At 37.5% G+C, this 23,292-nt stretch overlaps 3 protein-coding genes across 5 annotated transcripts; 2 read left to right on the top strand and 1 right to left on the bottom strand.

Annotated features, from left to right (window-relative positions):
- The first annotated feature begins 56 nt into the window (after window positions 1-56).
- Window positions 57-4,769, top strand: LOC145237812 (uncharacterized). Its single transcript, XM_080100802.1, has 2 exons — window positions 57-2,675; window positions 3,899-4,769. The coding sequence occupies exons 1-2, from the start codon at window positions 2,380-2,382 to the stop codon at window positions 4,167-4,169; spliced, it is 567 nt and encodes a 188-aa protein (XP_079956928.1). The 5' UTR covers window positions 57-2,379; the 3' UTR covers window positions 4,170-4,769.
- A 393-nt stretch (window positions 4,770-5,162) lies between these two features.
- LOC145237811 (calcyphosin-2-like) lies at window positions 5,163-12,157 on the bottom strand. Of its 3 annotated transcripts, XM_080100800.1 has the most exons (15): window positions 12,140-12,157; window positions 11,686-11,761; window positions 11,123-11,366; window positions 10,901-11,059; window positions 10,759-10,813; window positions 10,550-10,629; window positions 10,330-10,431; window positions 9,812-9,999; window positions 9,072-9,239; window positions 8,407-8,565; window positions 7,876-8,018; window positions 6,588-6,742; window positions 6,118-6,199; window positions 5,916-6,050; window positions 5,163-5,857 (listed from the first exon to the last, which is right to left on the bottom strand). In XM_080100800.1, the coding sequence occupies exons 2-15, from the start codon at window positions 11,742-11,744 to the stop codon at window positions 5,679-5,681; spliced, it is 1,908 nt and encodes a 635-aa protein (XP_079956926.1). In that variant the 5' UTR covers window positions 11,745-11,761; window positions 12,140-12,157; the 3' UTR covers window positions 5,163-5,678. The 3 variants fall into 3 exon arrangements, with proteins under 3 accessions (XP_079956926.1, XP_079956925.1, XP_079956927.1); XM_080100799.1 differs by lacking the exon at window positions 12,140-12,157 and having other exon boundaries at window positions 11,686-11,825; XM_080100801.1 differs by lacking the exons at window positions 11,686-11,761; window positions 12,140-12,157 and having other exon boundaries at window positions 11,119-11,179.
- A 446-nt stretch (window positions 12,158-12,603) lies between these two features.
- On the top strand, window positions 12,604-22,411 carry LOC145237810 (protein argonaute-2-like). The gene is made up of 19 exons (XM_080100798.1): window positions 12,604-12,918; window positions 13,393-13,591; window positions 13,795-13,915; window positions 14,835-15,016; window positions 15,385-15,521; window positions 15,713-15,858; window positions 16,087-16,250; window positions 16,591-16,726; window positions 17,155-17,256; window positions 17,500-17,568; window positions 17,772-17,891; window positions 18,246-18,373; window positions 18,683-18,753; window positions 18,946-19,105; window positions 19,378-19,468; window positions 19,816-20,010; window positions 20,352-20,588; window positions 21,057-21,256; window positions 21,553-22,411. The coding sequence occupies exons 1-19, from the start codon at window positions 12,729-12,731 to the stop codon at window positions 21,668-21,670; spliced, it is 2,766 nt and encodes a 921-aa protein (XP_079956924.1). The 5' UTR covers window positions 12,604-12,728; the 3' UTR covers window positions 21,671-22,411.
- Window positions 22,412-23,292: the final 881 nt, after the last annotated feature.

Below are 23,292 nucleotides of genomic sequence, written 5' to 3'. Positions count from 1 at the left end.
TAATCTCCATTGGCGAGTTGTTAATAACAGCACAGCGTTTAGAGCACGAGGTTTTGACTCAGCTTATATTGAATATACGTTTTCAGCACAGACTAAGATAAGCAATGTTACGGTTTCAATCTAAGGGGAAGTTTCTCATTAATCCTACACAACGAGGTGTCCTTTGCGTCACGTCCGCGTAGCCCTTTGCTCACAGTTATCCGATTCCACAGAGCGCACAAGTGTCAACAAATGCGGATACTATATCGGTTACATTTAGTTTAATACACGCAACAGTTTGGTGCAGAAGAAATGACAGAAAGTGCAAGGGCAGAAGGAATGGCGAAGGCAGAACATACAAGTGAAAATCGGTGCAAAAGAAATGTCAGAGAGTTGATTATCTAGCAAGCTTTGTGTGGAAATGTATGCTCATAATTGTGTTGCGTTGTCCAATTTTTGTAAAAGCTCTGAAAAAGATACAGAAATGAACAAAGCTACAGGGCCTTCAAGCTTGTTTCTTGTAATCAATTCGCTTGTAAAAATATCTCAATTAAGAATAGTGTCTAATATCAAAATGTGGAAACATCAACCAGCAGGACATAACGTAGCTTTCGGGCATTAAAAGGCTCCTTTGAAAAGCTTTGTCTGTCAATACGGTTAAAAAAGTTCACCAAGCGAAATAGACTCAAATTAAATTAAAACACCTGCGTAAAATTGTTGTAAAAAACACTGCTTTAAACTGATAACTTTGATCTCTTTGATTTTTGATGATTCGGCAAAACGTTAAGCGTCCGGCCTACGCTCCAAACAAAAGTCATTGTTTCGTTGCATTAGCAATTAGCCCCGCTGTTTAAATGTCGTTAATAAGGTCCATATGGTGACGGAAAATGTAAATAGCAACCCTAACGAACGTCTAATCATCAAAGTGTTATTGTAAGCTGGATTATGACAGTTCAATTCAGTTTAGGCCAGTGGTACAACGTACAAGACAATGCTTTGCGTAACTGTACGATTACAGATTTTGCAAGCTTCGAGATATACCTACCCACGAATATGTGCAGAACGTTAAGGGACTTGGTATTTGAATTATATTTCCATTCAGTTGCTTTCACACTTGGTTGCACAAAGCTCGTTCTGATACGCGTTAATAGCTGCTTAAAGCAAGTGTGTGATGTTGGCAGACCTAGCAGTTGTTTCGTGTATACTTCTCAGCTTTAGTAACATGTTGAAAGAAATAACGACACCACCAAGAACAGTTCCTAATGCCGGAAGTTGGTGCGCATTTATATGTGAAAGCCAAGCTCTCCGCTAAAAGATTTACAGTTACTCCTGTTAAAATACAGTGCTGCCTCGATATCTATTTGGGAGCAGGTTTTTATGAAAACAACTGAATAAGTAAAAAAGGGATAATTGAATTCGTACAATAAAGCGCACCTTCAGCATGCCTTCACCAAAACAAACGTTTTTTCTAAGTTTAACATTGCCTTTTCAATACAAACCTTTCTCAAGATTGCAAGATATAGGATCATTTTTACCAATGCATTAAAGATTGAAACATAAAGTTTACAGTACAAGGTTTTGTACTTTGTTTTTACAATATTGTCATCTCATAAAACCGTTTATTATCCGACTGGATAATCAAATACTGGTTTACTGAAGTATGGATAATAGGGAAAGCTGAGTGGGAGAAGAAAGTTTTTGTATCTTTTGCAACAAAAACGTTCTCAGTAAACCGTGTTTGTTTTGTTATGCAGAGTCTTCTTCAAAAACGTTTATCGCAGACCAACAATGTTTTGAATTTTTTAAGTAAACAATCGCTTAAGGATTCTTATTTAGGAATAACCGCTGTGAATCATGCGCGCGCTTTACTGGAAAAGCTTTGCGGCAAAACGTGCCCATTTGAATTTAGTTTCCGGGTAATACGTCCGTTCGTGCAAGGTAACCATTTCTTACAACGCGAATGTACATCCATAAACAAAAATGCGTAAGACGACGCATTCTTTAAGCCGCAAATGTTGATTTTCCTTACTTAGCGTTTTAGGTCAGAGAGGTCGTTTTTAAAGTTGACTATAGTTTATTTTTAAACTTTGAGAACATTTTACCCTTTCGTTGTGAAAAGATTAATTATCGATGTTTTCAAGGCAATTATGTTGTAGTTTAAATACGCCATTGTAAACTTTGCAAGCCTATATTTGGGCAATGCCTTTGTATTGGGTTCAAATTACAATGTATGTTCACATACTGAAGTCTGATATTTTATTTTTACTGTTTTTACCTAATTCTGTTTTCTTTCAAGCATGTACAGACAAAAATTATTAAATCTGCTTACATTAACCAAAACTTTTAAGAAAGTCTTTCGTCAAGGAATCTAGTTCTACGGTAGCCTGGTTCCAAGCAAATATGGCGACTGCTGGAAATGCACAATCCCTAAATTTAAGCAGCATCGTACAGTCTGTACAAAAAACAGTTGTTGCAACTACTACTACTCCAGCAAACATTGCTGCTCATCTTAATTTGACGCCACTAATGATGCTTGTAGCAGTACTGACAATTATTCTAGTGTGCTGCGTCTGTCTCGTTTCCTATAATTCAGTTTTAAAGCAAAGACAGCAACGTGAAATCGGCTCAAAGCATATTTCCTATGGAGTAACCGGTGAAGAATTCCTTTCAACAAGCATCATTGTTCGACTTTGTGGGTAAGTGTGTTGTTGCGTCACACTCTGTTTGTTATTATTTTTTTGATCGGGGACTAGTTTTTTTTCCATTTTTTGACCTGGTATATTAACCAATACATGTATGGTACTGCATTTTGTTTACGCACATCTTGAAGCAACAAACATAGTAACACATTGCCTTGGGATTAGTGTTTCAAAAAAATAGGTAAAATCTTTTAGATCTGCAAAGAATAAACCGATTAGGGGCCTCTGATGTAGGATAGGAAAGTGTATTGCGTGTTCGCGAATTGCTCTTCCGGATTCTACTTGCAGCAATAGGCCAGACTTTTGGTTAGTTTGTTTATTCAGTAGCCACCAACAGCAAAGCAATTTAGATCGTGGCCAGACGTAGCATGATTCTACGTAAAGCCGAATCGAATATTATAATGAATTGTCACAATCACATGACTTGAGGTTCCACGTTATTTAACAGGTGAAAAAACATCTCATTTGCATGTAAAATAGCTGGCAGCAAAATGTTGAACATGAATCACCAACATGCGACCTGCACTCCCAGATGTGGCCCTAGAGCAGTGTTTCTTAACCTTTTTTGCGCTCGTACCATTTGAGCTTTCTTAAAATTTTCTCGTACCCCCTGTCTAAAATGGCCGACAGAAGTAAATAAAATTGTAACAATAGGAATTAAACTCAGTGTATAACTTGGGTGTTGAATGCAAGCATGAAAACAGTATTGTAAGTAGTACAAAACTAACCCGTTCTAGAAACTGTATGTAATAAAGTAACTTGTTACGCATTCTTCACTAATAGGCCTAAATAGCATATAGTTTCACCCTGCATGTCGTACCCTCTGCTTCGTACCCTCTGAATTTTATTTTTTCAAACGTTTTTATCGCCGCACGTTAAAAATGGTCAATTCATCATTGTGATACGTAGGAACAAAAAATGAAATAATACGAACTAAGTCCGATTATGCTCAAAGCGTGAACTTTTTTAAAAAAACGTTCATTTTTGTGTGTGTTTTAGTTAAGCTTATATTTGCCAAATATCAAACTTATGTTGTCATTTACTTGGGAGCAATTTCACGTATACTCATATGTGTTGTCATTGAAGCCCGCGGCTCCTATAGCTAGTTCAAAAAGTGGCCTTGGACAAATTTTAACCTATAAGCCCCTGGCATGGAATAAACCATAGCGCCTGTTTATAAGACTGAATGCCTGATGTTTTTAATAATTAATTTAACGTAGGTTTCGTCAATGTATGCGCCGAGACAACGATGAGGGTGACGACAACACAACAGTATCTCTTGGCGAGGACACGACGCATTTTTTCCCGTCAAATCATGGCAACGAGCGCGATCCTCTGGTAAACCGAGATCTAAGGTCAAGCGATTATCAAGCATTCACGAACAATGGCGAAATTGATGACGACAGCGATGACGTCATATATTCAAGCCACCCGCCAACGCAAAGGACTTTGACTTCTAATGAAATTGTTGTTCATGATGCAACAAAATAGTAAAAGAGTTTGTTTGATCACATGAAAGTTTGAAACTTCTAATAATGTTAGATTAGGAGAAGTCCTGTGGAACTGATCAATTTGTGCCAGAACGGGCAGTATTGAGTTTTAAAGCGGGTGCTATAAACATACATTAATTACCATATTCAAAAAGTTTTTCTTGAACATAAAAAAAATTATGTCGCGTCTGTTTTCGGCGACATAAATGCCAAGTGACGTCACACACTTTGCAATACGTAACAATTACAATATTTATTTCGTGTTAAGCTTTTTGTTCGTCTGCGGTAGCAATTAAAACCAGTGTTATAAAAAACTTTATAAGAATGAAATCTATACGCAAGCTTGGACTAACGACTTTGATGTAAGAAATTGTTCTTTTAATCTAACGGTTAGTATGAATTTAGCGTCATTTTCCGAATATATTACACAAATCTTGGCTATTGACTTGTTGAGACAAAAATTAACTTATAATTGACTATTTATTATTATTCACACAAATTGTTATCTTTGTGTGTATTCTTTGCTTATTTTTTTGTTGTTGGCGAAAAGTCACTTCGCTTAACACCCTTGCTAAAATAAAGTGATGATGCATGCAAATTAGGTAAAGTTGCAAAAGTTTTTCTTGGCTTGGACACCAATTTACAACTTGCTTTTCTAAAGCCAAATGCCACACCATTGCGTTTTCAAAAACGTTATCAATATTTCTTAGATGGAAACAAGATTTGTCAATGGGTGTCTATATATTGCCGGGTTAGAGTGAATGTGTTTAAAAAAAATGTTTAAAAACCAACGAGCTTATAGACTCACAGTCTGGAAAATTTATTTCGTTATTACAGCGTTTGGAAAAAAAATAATCGCAAATGCGGACTATATTAGTATTTGTCATAAAATCGCAATAATTTGGATATGCCCACAAAGATTAAAATCTAGGGGCTAACAAAACATGCCTAGACTTTGCAACATGGAAAGTGGGAAACTGTTTAGGACAAACACTACAACAAACAGGATGTATTGGAATGATCAACGCGCTATGTATCTATTGCGAAATAACAAGTAAATAAACAAAACAAAAGTGCAGATTTTTACCAAAACACCACGGTTTTCGTGGCAAATAGATTCTTGGTGTCAAATGAAAAAATAAGTATGATTTTCTAAAATCATAAGACACCGATTCGATAAGAAACTTTCGAAAAGTGTCACGTGTACGTTTGCTGCGCAAAGTACATGTTCTCTTTAGATTTCAACCCTTGTTTGATAACACCACTTAATATAAAGATCTGGGACTTTCGTACTTATAAAGGTTATATAGTTGATACAAAATATCCCCAAACTGTGCATTTTCGTTTAAAAAGCTTTATAGGCGGCGTGCAAAGGTTGCTGTTTGCAAAGGCCTTCAGTGCTTAAATTCATAGAACGGCAAAAACTCCTTGTTCTACAGCGTTACATCAGCATGACTTCAATGCCGACAAGCTTGTCTACACCCAGCATTAGGTTGACGCCCCCGACCCCTCACACGCCCCAGCAGTTTCGCATCATGTTCACAAAATCGTCGTCGCTCATCATGGCGAGGCTCAGTCCCTCGTAATAATCCACAAACTCGAGGTACGATATACGACCGTCACGTGACCCGGTGACGTCGGCCACTGACGTCACGAACTGCTCTTCCATTTCCGCTTGCGTGAAGTTGCCTAAAAAATATTTTTTTAGAAAAATCCAACCCCTAAACAAATATTAATTTCGACTCACCTGCGACCACTAGCGGATGTCGCTTCGCGCTGTAGAGTTTTTGCAGATCCAAGAGATTGGCAGAACCCGATTTGTGAGGATCAAGTTTCTTAAAAACCTTACGGACGATCTGCTTACGTACCTCGTTCATTTCGCCTATGACGTAACAAGAAGATAATGGTTTTGTTGGAAAAAATATGACGTCATAAACAGTTTGGCTTACCGATAAATGCTCGCATAAATTCACCATAGTCGATCGCTCCATCATTGTTTTCATCGACAACCCGCCAGACAGCTTCGAAGTCCTGATCGAAAAACATAAAACATTAAACCACACATTTGTCTCAAACATTTATCAAGCACCAAAATAGTTGCGGAACGTCAAATGTCCTGAAGGAAACATTTGGTGGATAATTGCTAAACGTGCTGCAGCTACACCATCATAACTGTAGCTGAAACAAATCGTTCGTAGTCATGAACGCTTAACTAAAATCGACTATCCAAGGAGTGTACTGCAATATATGAACGGTCATTTTAGTAACGGCAAATACTCCAGTAAAAACTGGATTTTTGACATCTACCATAGAAAAACGAACGACCTAGGACGCTTTCGTACCCTCTTTTTTAAGATAGCATACAAAAAATGAACCTGCCGCGACAGCAATTTTTAAATAATAGAAAAATCGAAGTTACCTGATTTGGCAAACGAATATCAAATTCCTGCAATGCAGCGTACAGCTCATCCTTACTAAGAAGACCGTCGCCGCTTGTGTCCAGTGAGCGGAACATCCTTCCCATTCCCACCAACACACTGACACTGCGGTCTTGCAACTTGTCTCGGACAAATCCTTAAACAAAAATATGAAGCATTAAAATATGAAATACGAACGATCATCCATAAACACTTTTGAATCATAACCACTGCTATTGGTTTGTAAGGTTTGTAATAGGGATGGACCAAAATTGCAAATGTTCTGTTTGGTGGAACATCGAGCATTTACGTAAACGCTTGGTGCGTTGTGACGTCAGAAACATTCCCAATTCCACCCTAGCTTTGTTTTCACGCTATACTTCCAAGGTCCCTTACACCACCAGCGGTGTATTAAGCCATTTAATCTAAAGCATTAAAAAAAGTTGGCCGAATGGTCTAGTGCGCCTGATCCACATAGAGGCATAAAAAACTGATCGGGATTCGTCCCCGGGAGTGTCCTGGGTTCGAACCCCGTGAAAAAAAGTCATTATCTTGCTTTGTGCTCACAAGGTTTTAATTAGAGGTGTACCGAATATTCGGTTTGCCGAATTTACTTTTGTAAAGATTCTTTTACAAACTTTTACAGAATCTTTTACAAACACACATTTAAAGCGTAGTCTTTTCTGCTTAGTACCAACGAAAATCGCGTCTATCATTATATTCTTTAACACAATATCGCTTTTCCAACTGCAGACAAAAAATCAGTAATTCATTGCCGGGTTGGAAATTATGCTTAAGGCAATGTTAAACCCCACAGAACTGAAATAAGGACGAAACACAACCATTCTGCACTAATTGCCAGGTAGATAAACTTATGTTTTCATGTCAAACGCGTAGGGTACGACTTGGCGTGACGTCATAAATGATTCGGTTGATTCGGCCGAATTTATTCGGCAAAACCGCCGAATATTCTGTTTCGGCCGAATCGAAATTTCGCCGATTCGGCACATCACTAGTTTTAATACTTTCTCGACCGCTATTGTTGCCCGGAGCGGCACTGTCCCAGGTACACTTGAATAAAGTTTATGCCGCCAACCCCTAAAGGTGAAATTAACATTAAGTGACACAATAGACTTGCAAGGAGGCAGGCGCAAACTAATTGCGGGCATAACACATTTAGGCAAAGATAAAAATAAAACAAACCAGAAAACAAATGTGTTGCAACTAACACTGGTTCGTACAGTTGGAAGGTGACACTGTTTTTTTACAAAAAATTCTATTTATACTTACTTTGTACTTCACTAGTAATCTTTCTGTCTCTCCTCTCGAGGGCAGTGTCCGACCCCCCATCCCTGTCACTGGAGGGAATGTCCCAACCAGCAGATGAAGATGATGAAGAACTCGTCTCATATATCCGAAAGAGAATGGAAGGGCTATATAAGAAGGAAACAAATGATAGAATCATATGATCACAGTCCACATAGCAGCATGCATGTCCGAGCAAAATCTGCATTATTGTTATGACATTCAGTTATTTGTGAAAAAGTCATTAGTTTTTGATTGCCAAGTGGCTATTAGGTTACTCGCCCTTTTGAAACTATTCAGTGTAGCTGCAGTGCGTTTACCAACTATCCACTTGTGCTCTCTATTTTGCCGCACTATATAACATCTCAATGCTGTATATTTCCGGCTTGCTGAATATTTTAGGGCAATTGTGTTGCTACGATATGTTTCACCCAGTGAAATAAAATCAACTAGAAATAAGTTGAAAATTGACACAGGTAACTAAAAGTGTGATCACATGCCTAAAAGCTTGGTTACCTTTTTTTCATGGAGTCAGGCAGACTTGGTTGGTTTGCTGTGTTGAAGCTCAGGTTTTTCCCCACCTGTATATCTTCCGTAACATATTTTTTTCCCTTCCTTCTTCCTACCACATGACTGTATTTCCCACGCTCAATAACTGGGAGAGCTTTGTTAGTGCTGTGAAAATGAGGCAAGGTTACATCAAATACCTATTCATATTGTAAGCAACAAACATATCTAAATGTGGTAAAAATTCACTCGGTAAAAAGTGTAGTTTAGAAACTACTATCGTCCACAGAACTAAGATATTAAGTTTGATTAGTATCCAGTAAATACATGACGGCTACACTAGTGGTCTATACCATCATCTATAACATGCACCAGCTGCACGGATGAGATATTGTAGGTTGAACAGTGTGTACTGTCTGCAGTTTACTTATCAGCAAATACAGTTTGCTAAAAGTATGACTTTGGAATCCAATAATGTCAATACCACACTAATATGAAAATGTTGTGTTAACTAAAAGTCAGATTCTTGTATTTGTGTAGATTGTAACAGGCAATATGATTGTCTACATACACTGAAGCACTAAACATTGATATTCTGTTACCAACTCCATAAGTGAAACAACTGGTCACAACAACTCATTTCAATTATGCAAATGCAAAAAACAAGCACATACTTTTTGCCAAACAGTCTGTACTCATATACAGTGAGAGTTTGATCAGTGTGAAAATAAAACCCAAACAAATCTCTCAGTGCGTCTCGGCCGTTTCTTGTAAGTAACCTGGCTCCAAACGTGATTCTGTCTTTTAACTTGGATTCTGTTACTGCACCTGCTGTACTTACCCTGAAAATTAACAAGAGAATTTTGCACAAGATATTGTGTAGATTAAGATGTGCTACTTCACACCTTATTAGCAATACATGAAAATCTTACACACTTAAACAATATTATCGACTGGAAAAAGACAAATGTTTGTAATATGGTTTTGTTTTCATTAAATTGGTTGCTTAACAGCTAGATTTTTTACATCTCTAGATCTAGTAGCAAGTTTATTGCCTCAAAAACCACCAGATATTTTTCAAATACTTTTCTTGCATCTAAACCAGTGGTTCTCAAACTTTTTTATTGTCGGGGCCAAATGGTATTTTTTAAGTGTGAAGGGAGCCGCAAAAAAACGAAACCTTGAGAAAGTCACTAAAGAAGATGACTTTGAAAGCTAAAATAGCAATGTTTGGTGGTTTTCTGAGGTCTGGAGCGAGCCGCAAAATAAGTAGTTGGGAGCCGCATGCGGCCCTGAAAACCAAGTTTGAGAACCACTGATCTAAACCATTGTAGTGCGCACATTTAAGTAAGAGTCAACTACAATTTGTTTTAACCAGCATGATCTCATTTGACCTGGCATTGTAATTTCTTACTTGGTGTCATGAAGACGTCGGGATCTGAATCGAATTGGGGCAGTGTTATACATGGAAGAAGGATCAGCTGGGTTTTGTCTTGCTGGATCGCGATCTTGTTCAACGTCGCTTATCACATGACGAGACAGTTGATCGACCAAAACTTGCTCCATGATTTCTTCTTTCTGCTTTTTGGCCATGTCATCTTCCTATTGCACAGTTGCAACTTTATGTAATACGCTTAAGTGATGTACTAAATGTTTTTCAGCAAATCAGCCATTTTTACAAAGATTTAGTATCATTCATAAAAGATTCGTTAAATCAGCTGAGTTTATTCAGCAAAACTGCCACATATCCGGTTTCAGTTTGAACCCAATTTAGCCAATTCTGTTGTTTGGTTTTTATTTTTGGTTAAGATTTATCAGAAATTGAAACCACTAAAACATACTTGTTATTTCAATCCAAACTGTACTATGAGCTTTCAAAACATTATTTATTGTTGTGTGAAAGTAATGACAATGCAAAAGTTTAATACACACCGCAGCACTTTTTCTTGCTCCATGAAGTCCAGTATATGGTTGGCTGGTGTTTTCAGCTTGCATTTGTGCCAACTCATCAATTGTGTAACCGGTTTCCTCTGGCTAAAAGAATATATTACCACCCAATTACAAAGCACATAAAATCCAAATTATCATTTTGCATCAATAGTACATTGATAAAAGATAGTTGTGGACTAATGAAGTCCAAACATGGTCTTACCTCAGGGGATTGGGCTTTTGGTTTAAGATGGTCATCAAGGTACCAATACTCTCCTTTTTTGGGTGGAGATTTAAACCCAACTGAAAACAAAATATATATATACACTTTTTTTACAATTGTACTGTATTACACTAACAAACAAACAGTCATTGGGCAGTGCTACAGAAGTTCATTTCAAATACTATGTTTACAACAGCATAAAAGCCAACCTTTTTGTTGCAGAGGTGACTTTATCATTTCTTGTCTTGGTGAAGCAGGTTTTACCTGCATCAAGAAAACATATGAAGCTGCAACCACTGCCATATTATGTCTATGGTAATCCAAAGAAATTTTAATTGACCGTCAAATTACCCGAGGACTGATGCTTTTGTTTAGAGGCTGTGTCTTTGCGTTTCTAGAATACTCTGATTGTGAAACAATTGGTTGTCTTTTGTTTTCTGTAACTGATTGGTCTTTTTGCCTTGGTGAATGAGGAGATGTTCGATGAGGGGTTTCCTCATGGGTTATAGGCTAAAAGCATAATTATCATAATAACATGACTGTACAACACATACAATAAATAATAGTACCAACATTTCGCTGTTGTCTCCTTGAATTAGGACGCTGGTGGCCAATATGTGTGCAGGGGCGATAAACTGTTCCACCGAATTCAATGTCTTTTTGTGTCAAGGCATAAGGTTGAGAATGGGGGGTTCCCCAGCTTACAGTTGACTTTGATGCAGGAGTGTGAAAAGTTTTGTACTTCGCAATTGGGTTTTCCAAGTCTCGATCCTCAGGGTGATCTCCCACTATGGCATCTAGTTGCAGGCGTGGAACTCTGGATAAATAATGTTCAAAGTAAGGATTGATTGCATTAAACTGTTTAAGATGTATTGTATAAAAAGGTAAAAGTTGTACAAAACAAAAGCTTATAAAAATTTTGTTAAGACCTTTTAAAACTAAATTTGACTTTGACACAAATTATTACTTGCAGGATCAAAATATATTACTTGCTGTTGTTAAAAGCAAATGTATACTTGTTGGTTTACAAAAGTATATAGTAGGTTGTTGTTTTCGCTGTGAAATAGTGGATTTAGACATAAATAACAACAAAAGAAAAATAGCAATATACATAAACATTCAGACAAAAAACTTACCCGTCAGGTCTTGGAGATTTTAACTTTCCTTTTCCGTCACTTTGAACGTTTGCAGTCATTTGGTCATATCAAAATACTGAATATAAAACAAATGTTTACGTAAGAAAGAAACGCTTGAATGTTATTAAATCGCGTATCGTGTAACCAAAACCTAAATCAAGCGGTTGTGGTATGACGTCAATATCCAGAAAAAAAGTTAATTAATATTTTGTCATCATTTCAAATGTTTTAATAAAAAACAAATTTTGTCAGCTTAAAAGCAAACATAAAACATAAGGCATCTGGCTAATCAACAAAAGAAAGTGCAATTTATGCAATAACGCAAGACCAAAATTAACCACACCCAAAAACAGCAAGTCAGAACTTTGCAGGTCAATATTAACTTGATAGGAAAGTCAATTTATCTTTTAACCTCATAACAGTGGTTGTAAAGGTTGTAAATGTACATTTTTACCTTTAGAAATTGCTACACATCTTCAAGCATGCGAATTATGTAATGACGCAACCAAGAAATAATGAATCTCGTGGCCACATGATTATTCTTTAAACGGCTGCTTCGAGGCTAGGAGTCTTTTGTCGGTTTGTCCGTTGGCTTGAAGCTTCGTGTTGTGGAAACGTAGAACGATTGTTGGAGATTTTTTGTTGAAACTAGTGTCGTAAATAATAACGTTTTCTTATTTTAATTATTTTATATTTGTTTAAACTGTAAATTAAACAAATTGTTGTTACTTAACCACTTGTCGATTTAAACAGAAGTTTTGCGATTGTTTTAAAATTTGAGCTGAATTGATAAATTGTTGTTTATAATTTTATGTTTTTTCATGTTACTTGGGAAATCTAGTGTACATACTGCACTGGAATATTTACGATAGAACGTTACTTTAAGATAAAAGTTTGTGCTGTTTTATTTTTATTAAGCTTTGTGTTGTTTTCTGCAGAAACAAAAGTGTGTGTTTTATTTTTAATTTCTTGTGTTTTTACCAAAAACGCATTGTTACTGACGGAAAGTCCGCCAGTACCTTGCCATTTGCCATCTTCTGTGCATGAAGTATACAGAAAACAATCTTAGTAGTTCCATGTTTCCTAGTCAACAAGGGCAGACGGGGCAGCCCATGATCCCCCAATTTGGAGCATTGGGGGGGATGCCGCAACCCCAGCCAGCAGCACAAGGCATCCCGCCTGCTGTCATGGCTCAGCCCCCGGTTCCCGTTATGATACCACCAAACGGTCGAGGTACATTTGTCTTGTTTTTGTAATACATGTGTTTAAACTCAACGTAGTAAGTCATGTTTAAGTGAAGTAAAAATTATGTAACACACTAAATTTGGCATTTTTTGCAACTAAAAGTGCTCACATAATTTTGTACTGCTGGGACATTGACTAAACTAAAGGGTCAGCCTTTGCATGTAGCAAGCCAACTAAGCCAAGTTACAGATGGTACAACTTCCAAAGTGCTTTATTTACTTTCTTTTTGTAAAAATTGGTTAAAAAATAATGAATTACTTCTTTCAATTGTTCTTACAGTAAATCTAGCATATTTTAAAAATCGCTGTTTTCACTGAACATTGTACCTTGGACTGCCTTTGATGTTATAATTAATAAACACTGGACTTTAGCCTTAATGGACCCCAATATTGTATACAATCATTATTTTGTTAGCCTGTCTTTAATTGTATCTTACAAAACACATTATTTTTTAAATTTTAGCCTTGATGGACCCAAGATTTCCACTCGCCGCCCCTACACATGATGTTGACTTCCACCCTCCACCCCGACCCAATCAAGGTCAAGTGGGTAAACCTATTTGGTTGAAAGCCAATTATTTCAAAGTGACCATTCCCAATGGTGATATTCATCACTATGATATCGACATAAAACCTGATAAATGCCCAAGAAGGGTAAATCGGTAAGTTGAACTATGTTAAAACAGTTAAATCTGGCTTTTACCACTTTGTTTTCTAATGTTCATACAAATACAATTTGTTTGGGCAAAGATCCTGTAATTTTTAACCAACAATGTTTAAGTAAAAATCACACTATTGCCTATATTTTTGGTCTTTGGTGTAGCACATATTGTAACATTCTGTTAATATGGCCTATTTATTTCAGGGACATTATCAATACAATGGTAGAAAATTTCCGCACTGCCATATTCCAAGACAGGAAGCCTGTTTTCGATGGCAGAAAAAACCTCTATACAGCTCAACCCTTACCTATTGACAAGCAAAAGGTATGTAATCAATTCATTCCTTGGTTAAATACAGTAAAAATTGGATAAAATAGCTTAAAATTTTATTTTTTGTGGTTTTATATCCTACAAACGGATAATTTTATGTGAAACAAGATATATACATATATATATATATATGTCTTAACAAATCTTACAGCTGACTGATGGGTTTATAATGTATGTATCTGTGGCATTTAGAATTCTGGTGTATGTAAATGTGGCTGACAAATTGATGAATGGGCACCTATCATTGCCCTGACATATAAGCTATGGTACAATTTACCAACCCACCCAATTTCCTGTTTTGCATTTTGTACAGCAACATAATCATTATACCAAAACAGGCTATGTGTATTAACTGGGTTGCTGATATTTGGTGCAATTTCTATCACAGTGGACGTGTCGTTGTGGGGATTAAATTACTGAGACAAGAATAGACATGATTTATCGGGTTAAGTGATTTTTCATTGGCAGTAGTACAGACTCTAACATGCCTACACTTGCCCCTATCATTTATCCAGAATGATTCACACCATTGTGAAATAATACAAAGTAAAAAATGAATAACATTTTGTAATTTTGGGGGCCATTAAGGGTAATTTGCTTGAAAAATCAGCTCCCAACCCCATATTTTGATTTGTATTAGTTCCAACAGTTTAGTTAATTGCTTGAGGACTAGATAATTTTGCACTGACAGTGACAACAATGATTATTGGATTTTTTGCAGTAAATTGTATTTGTTTTATTCAACTTCTTGAGCTGTTTGGTCTATAAAAAGCCTTGAAAAAATAAAAATGGGTTCATAAACAAGTACAAGTTTTCATCCAATTTTAGGAGTACGTATAACTTATCCCCTAATCTAAACGCAAGTTTTTCAAACAAAACAAAAGCCAACAAAATTGATTTTTTTGGTTCACAGCTCGAAGTAGAAGTGACCTTACCAGGTGAAGGTCGCGACCGTACATTCACTGTTGCCATTAAATGGGTCTCTCGTGTGTCACTCTACTCCCTGAAGCTTGCCCTTGAGGGAAAAATGCATGGCATTCCATTCGAAACTGTACAAGCCTTGGATGTTGTCATGCGTCATTTGCCATCCATGAGGTATTCCAGGAGTTTTTTTACATATTTAATAACCTGGCAGAAAAGCAAGACTGCTTTATGTTTTGGCAATATCCAAATGTTTAACTTGGTAAATGAATTCAACCCATATTTAACTTATTAATAACAGCTGGAAAGGTATGCCCTGGATACTATTAAAGAGTTTCTCAGTTTCCAGTAATAAATGTATTTATGCCAATGATATATTTTGCTGAGAGGAAATGAAACTTCCTAAGGTTTAATATCAATTTTGCGCTAAACAACAAATTCCCTTAAAATTGCTCAAAAAGAGGAACTAATTTAGGAGAAAATCCTTTACCATTCCATTTTGTTGCATCTGACCAGTAACTTTGTGCATATCTTTGTTTCAGATACACTCCAGTTGGACGCTCGTTTTTCTCCGCTCCTGAAGGTTACACACCACCACTTGGTGGAGGCAGAGAGGTGTGGTTTGGTTTCCATCAATCCATGAGACCGTCGCAGTGGAAAATGATGCTAAACATTGATGGTAAGATTGTATAACCAACAAACAGAATTTTTCCAAGTTACTCTTATAGTGTTTATAAGTGGCTTAAAATGCACACAATTTGCTTTAAAAATAGTAAAACAAAATGTAATCTTGGGAAATCTACAGTGCAACACTTTTTTGTTGTACAGTATGTAGTTGCCTTCAAATTCTTAACGTACTTCTTTTTTTAGTATCTGCCACTGCCTTTTACCGTGCCCAGTCGTGTGTGCAGTTCCTTTGTGACGTCCTTGAACTTCGTGTCGAAGATTTGCGACTGATTCGAGGTCTCACAGACTCACAGCGAGTCAAATTCACTAAAGAGATTCGTGGCCTTAAGGTTTGTGGAAATGATGGCACAATATTTATTAACAGTTTCTTCATACATATCAGAAACTTTACCAGTGGCTCTCAACCTTTTTCGATGAATTTCTTCCTAACCCTTCCCTGACAAAAACGCATGACAAAATTGAAGTAAATTCCTCCCTGGTTGGGAACCAGTGCAAAAAAGTGTTCATTTCAGAACAGTACATTCTATATGTAATTGTTAACATTTTTGCCTTCAAAGGTCGAAATTACCCACTGTGGAACAATGCGTCGAAAATATCGAGTGTGTAACGTCACTCGCCGTCCGGCCTCGACCCAAACTTTTCCTCTTCAACTTGAATCTGGACAAACTATCGAATGTTCTGTCGCCCGATACTTCCAGGAGAAACACAACAAAACTCTTCAGTAAGGAAACATCTATTTTAACTGCTGTATAAGAAGACTGTATTGAAAACTAACATTATAAAGTGCGAATTTTCTCCCCCAAAAAATAATCAAGTAAATGTAATAAGTATGTATTATGTATTTTAATGATTTATTAGTCAGCAAATACTGTTATATGGCTGCCTAAATCCTAGAGCAAAGGCGAAACTGATAGAGTTGTTGTCAAACAAATTTATATATGTACCATTTTAGCTGGATTTTGGCTTCCAAATAAACAGTTTTTATGTCACAGGGATGGTTTAGATGTCTTGCAATCCAAATTGTAATGTTTTGTGTAAAAACAGTGTTTAACTTTCACCAGATTTCCATTCCTGCCATGCTTGCAAGTGGGCCAGGAACAGAAACACACTTACCTTCCAATTGAAGTGTGTAACATTGTGCAAGGACAAAGATGCATCAAGAAATTAACAGACAGCCAGACCTCAACTATGATCAAGGTAAAACAATCCCTCTAAAATCCAACAATTTTTTCCTAATGAAATAACCAGTGGAAAACATGTAAGTCCCACTCACTTATGTTACACAGGTGGTTAGATTCCAGGCCCCCTTTAAATGGTCCCACCAGTGTTTCCCCCAGTCATGTTATACTTACAGTGCGCCAAACTTACTCATTGGTGCGCTCCTTCCACAAAACTTTTCATCATATCTTGTAACTGCGGCTCATTTAGTCATGGTCCACCAATTTTTAACATTGCACACCTATTTCCGACTTGGTAATTGGTTTTAGTGATATTGTGATGCTACGTATTCTTTCACCAAGCCAAATTTACTCAATTCAAGATGTCTACAGCTGTAGGAAAAAAGTTACTTTGACTAATTTTTATCCCTGTGTAGCATTGTTAGTAACATTTTCTACCTTCCGCAGGCCACAGCACGGTCAGCTCCAGATCGTGAGAAAGAGATTGCACAACTTGTAAGAAAAGCTCAGTTCAACAATGATCCGTATGTAAAGGAATTCGGTATACAGGTAAAACTCAAATAATGCCACTACATTGTACAAGTTTGCTAAATAATTACCCAAAATTACTTGGCAAGTTTCTCTTAAATTTAAAAGCATGATACAAAAATATTGTTACATCCTAAGTCATAATGCTGCAGTGTGCCAATTCTTCTTCAAACAGACCATCAATTAGTAGATGTTACTCATTAGAATTGTGGTATATTGTAAAATACAAGCATATTGTATCGTAATACCTGTTAATATATTCAGGTTATTGATGAAATGACTGAGGTACGAGGCCGAGTTCTTCCTGCCCCAAAGATTCAATACGGTGGTGATGTAAGTATACATTTATAAGCAACCAATATGTTTTACGGTTATATAAGGTTTATACACCATGCTTGTTATGACCTATAAAGGCCTATGTATCTTTACTACCTCCTGAACCCTCTTCTATACTTTCCACTTTAATATAATCACTTCCTGTTGTAAAAGTATGCCTCTTCACGTTTTCAGACTCATAACTTCAAGTTTTGTTGCAGACACGAATGCAGGCTACTCCCAACCAGGGTGTGTGGGATATGCGAGGCAAACAGTTCCACTCTGGCATAAGTATCGACGTCTGGGCCATCGCTTGCTTTGCCCATCAACGAATGTGCTCTGTAAGTATTGCCACCCATCTTGCACTGATACAAACTGTGGATAACATATGAATTTGTATAATCGCATGACCGATTTGTCAATGTTTTTGTGTGATTAACTGGATTATGTAATTAATCGGCTGAATATTTAAGCAAACGGCTATGGTTGGAATTTGCGATTCAATTAAGCATCACAAGTAATTAACTTTGTTTTGATGTAAATAAACAGCCTACAATACCCAAAGTGCAGTTGCTATAATTGAAAACTCAAAAAACATTTTTATTGATTTTATGGAGTGATATTGCGAATATACAATTTCATTGGGTCTCAGTAGAGTTTGACTTTTAACCATTTGGTTTAATGTTGTTTAACAGGATCAACATCTGCGCACATTCATCAAAAACCTCCAGCGGATATCGGAAGACGCTGGAATGCCAATTCGAGGAACTCCTGTGTTTTGTAAATATGCTCAAGGCTCTGAACATGTAGAGCCTCTCTTCAGGTAAAAACTTTTTACAAAAACTTTCATTCTCTTTGTAGTAACACTTTGGCTACTGTTTAGCATTTAGCAACCAGTGTACATACCAATTTCTGGTTTTAATTTGGGGTTTTAAGATTTTAAATTGCTTTGGTGTTTATGATTCAATGACAATTCGCCAGTTACTCTACAAAATATCTTGCAAATTTTTTAAGCTCTATAATATTTAATTTTGTAATTTATTAGATGCCTATTTACTATGAATTTGCCGTCTATGTTATCCAAACTTGTTTATGATTTCTACACATATTTATCTGTGTTATTCTGTTACAGACATCTGTGCGACGAATTTCGTGCTTTGCAGTTGATTGTTGTCATACTTCCAGGAAAAACGCCAGTTTATGGTGAGCACCATGTGCTTCTGAATTGTTATAATCCTTATTATAAAGTACATAAAATTTTGAAGTGTTGAATAGCCATTGAAATTTCATAACAGACTACAGGAATCATCCAGTTATGAATGGCATGCAGTTTTAGCAGTTTGATTTTATGCAGTATATGAAGCCCGTTTTCACATCATTGTTTATTTATCGCAGCTGAAGTAAAGCGTGTTGGTGACACATTGCTCGGGATCGCCACCCAGTGTGTACAAGTGAAAAACGTCGTCAAAACCTCGCCACAAACCCTTTCTAATCTCTGTCTGAAAATCAACGTGAAACTTGGAGGAGTCAACAATATTTTAGTACCTTCGCTCAGGTAAATATTTTTAGAGTCTTTCAAAAAAATATTCTGTTTACATTCATGGCAGCATCTCAAGCTCTAATCCTTAAACTGAAATATGTCCTTGAAATGTTTTTGCGAGTTTGTGACTATTTCATTACTTCACATTCTTTTTTTCCTTGAATGGTTATACTAAGCCAAAATTGTACAAGGCCCAGAAAGGTTGAGAAACACTGCTCTATATACTACCATTAAGTTTTTGTACAAAAGCTTTGTATCATGTAATAACTTTTTTGTTTATTTTTCAGACCCAAAGTGTTCAATGACCCTGTGATCTTCTTTGGTGCTGACGTTACACACCCACCAGCTGGTGATATGAGGAAACCTTCAATAGCTGCTGTAAGTTAAAAAATGACCAGCAGAAAGTGCACACTTTTGAGCTCATAAGGTATCATCAGTGCGGCTGGTGACAGGACATTCGCCGTATAGCTAGTATAGCCAACCTTACGGCACGAAAGCATGAAGCAAAACTGTGTGCACTCTCTGCGGTTTACTTGGCACGTATTGGCTTAATGCTTTTATAGTAATAAAATGGATTTACTACTAATCCATACTTTTCTTGTGGGCAACTATTCTCCATCTGTTACATCATCAATGACGTCACAAACGTAACTGATACAAATGCTCGTACGTGTCTTCCAGCAGGATTCTTCCATAAAATTAATTCCGTGTACTTTTCATTTTAGGTTGTAGCCAGCATGGATGCCCACCCGTCGCGCTATAGCGCCACCGTGCGGGTACAAGCTCACCGTGAAGAAATCATTCGTGACCTCGCCGTGATGGTTCGTGATCTCATGATCGAGTTCTACAAGTCCACTCACTACAAACCCGTCCGAGTGATCATGTACAGAGACGGTGTATCCGAGGGACAATTTCAGCAGGTCCGTTAGACAATGGTTACATTTAATATTGATGACGTGGTGGCCTACGTCATCGCTTTGTTTCGAATGACGCCATTTAAACACGGTGCTTCATGTATTGTATAGTTTGTAAAATGGTGAAATATTTTTAAGCATCTGATTCTGAAAGATTGTGTTAAAAAATGTAATGACGTCATCAAAGTTAATGTGAGTGTGATGACGTCATCAAAGCGTCATACGAAAATGTGATGGCGCCATCAAAGTGTTTTTGTAGTAACTGTAACTGTCTTCCAAAAAAGGAATTAATCCATTCATTTTGACGAAAATAATTTGATGTTAAGAAATGTCTTTACTCTATCCAGGTGCTATCAACTGAACTGCGTGCCATTCGTGAGGCTTGTACGATGCTGGAGGTTGGTTATCAGCCTGGCATCACGTTTATAGTGGTACAGAAGCGGCATCACACCAGACTTTTCTGTCGCAACCATGAGGACCGCAGTGGAAAGAGTGGCAACATACCTGCTGGTACAACTGTCGATGTCGGAATTTGCCATCCAACTGAGTTTGACTTTTATCTCTGCAGTCACGCTGGAATTCAGGTAATGTTGTTTATGTGGGTTGAACGTATTGGTTATAAGGTTAAGTGCAGTGGTTCCTAACCTTCATTGATGAAGTGCTCACTTAATTCAGAATCAGATTCAAAACATTTTCATCCCTTCCCAATAGACTACATAGTAGATGCTAAACTATACAAAGATCATTTAATATCGGTATTTTATCAACTTCACAGTTTATATTCCCATAGGTGAAGTGTCTATTTACAAACCACATGTAAAAATTATAGTTAATTCTGCCCCTTTAAGTTTTGAAATTCCTCTTCAGTTTGGAAATACCGCCTTAGTTCATAGTTGATTTGATATCTTTAATACTTTCTAAAAATCGGTGAAATAAATTGATTTAAAGACTACAACTTGGTGCAGAAAACATTACACAACTCTAGTAGATTCTATAAAAAGAAATCGGTGGATTCTTTTGCACACAAAGCTCATATTTTATTCTCACAACAGGGTACTTCCCGGCCGTCACACTACCACGTTTTGTGGGATGACAATAATTTCATGGCAGACGAACTACAGATACTCACATACCAGTTATGCCATACTTATGTACGTTGCACCCGATCTGTATCCATCCCGGCTCCTGCCTACTATGCCCACTTGGTGGCGTTTAGAGCACGATATCATCTCGTAGACAAAGACCACGACAGGTATGAAAATGAAATCTCTGTTAAAAGCGATTCCATTGCTTAAATATACAATACGAGTGAATAGCTTTTTCAATGCTGTTTGTGGTTTAGAAAGAAAAATTCTTACTAAAGTTCAAAATAATTTTGTATGTTTTATGTGTTGATTTCCAAATAAACCTAGTAACAGTTTAGTCCGAAATTTTTTTAATCGAAAATGGTTGTCTAAAATTGCAAGTCCTTTATTTCCTAAGTTTTTGCCCCTCTTTCACAATATCACTTTTTGACCCAAACTCAAATCATGTTGTTTTTGATTCCAGTGGTGAAGGATCTCTTCAGAGCGGCCATACCCAACACGATCAAGACGCCCAACTCCAAGCAATGTCGAAAGCTGTGGTCGTGCACCAAAACACAGTTCGCAACATGTACTTCGCCTAACAAGCGACTGTTGTGTGTAAATTTCTGGCTCCTTTTTATTTTATTTGTGTGTCAATGCTACTTGTGACGTCATAATCACCGATAGAACAAGACATCCAAGGCTAGATCAAGTTCTTCCCAATGAACACATCCAACGCCAAGCTGTACACAACAACCAAAATTTCCGCGGTCCGACTGCCCCCCTTTTGACTGAATTATCTGCCAGTAACACGTCACTGTGACTTCAATGTGACGTCACTATTGCCTTGCACACCAAAATTTCTGCACGCGCGCGCGTTTACACTGCGTCCAAAATTATTCCGACTTTGCTCTTCATTTCGATTCCTTCCCGTAGTTCACCAGTCATGTGACCAGCCGATTACGTCACATGTGTAAATAATGACGTCATTTGCTGTACATACTTCGCTAACTCGACGTTCGGCAGCATATAACACACCTGTGTGTGTGTGCTTGTTTGTGAATAGGCAATTTGCTAGACTAACACGTGTAAATGTTGTACGGCCCTTCGCTATACTACTACTATCCTTAATTTATGATTACGATGAAATACAAGGTTCATTTTTATTGTCATCTGCGCCTGTCGACGTTTAAACGGATATACATATTTGTACATGTGCGTTTTAACATGCGTTCTTCGCCTTTTTTCGCGCCCCTAAACCGTGAACCCCCCTCTGCATTTGTTTTTACTTACCCGCGTCGCCACGACTACGCCGCCAGGCAAGAGATCGTCGTCATAGCAACCAGTAACTGAAGCGATGAGGTTGCTGCTCTGCGGCGCACTTGGCTTTGCTCGCGGGCCTCTTGTCTGGCGGTGGGCGCGTTCCCCCAGCCCTTCTCGGCTAATCAGCCCCCTCTGGCGGGGAAAAACCGCTTTTGGGGGATCGCCTGTGCCCCTAGTGACCCCTGTGAAAAGCCCCGGCTTGGATTGGGTATCTAGCGGCCAGGCTTGACCCCCGTTTTACCCCGCTGAGCTGATTTCCGGGTTTGTATTTATTGTGCTGTCCCTGTGTACTAGTTTGTGATGTATATAAACCCCTTTGTGACGTCACAGTCATTGCTTGTAAATGCCCATCCATGTGTGTTAGCTAGCTGCAAGAGACAACGAAAAATGAAGGAGTGATTCGTACAGTAATACGGTTTTCCCTGCGTGATGTAGATTTTGTGTGGAATGCGTAATGAAAGTGTAACATGTGAATATCATCAATAAACAGAATGCCAAAAACCTTTGTCATACTGAAACTTCAAACTTCTTGACACAATGAGCAGCTGTTTTTTAAGGCTACGTGCTTTCTTAAACCTGAAGATAGTTAAGACTAGTTCACCACTTTGATTGGCTTAAAACCGTTCTAGCACTCTTAAAACTAGTCCTCAACCCTTAGGCAACTTGATCAGCAGACCAAAAAAGTGGCCTTCTACCAGTTGCACCAACAAAGCACAAAGTAATGTGCTATCGGAGGTAGATTCGACTGGTGGATGTTATTTTTAACCTTTCTAGCCTGATTTCATTGTTAAAGATGTCATTTTAGAACGCACATTCGGTATTCAGCAGAACGCCTGTGATTGAGACTATTGTTAGCTTTATGACGTCATAATGGTTATTGTGCGTTGACAAAACCCGAGAC

This window comes from Phallusia mammillata, chromosome 7 (assembly GCF_965637545.1).
Source record: "Phallusia mammillata chromosome 7, kaPhaMamm4.hap1.1, whole genome shotgun sequence".
NCBI lineage: Eukaryota > Metazoa > Chordata > Ascidiacea > Phlebobranchia > Ascidiidae > Phallusia > Phallusia mammillata.
This window is presented reverse-complemented; position numbering and strand designations above follow the sequence as displayed.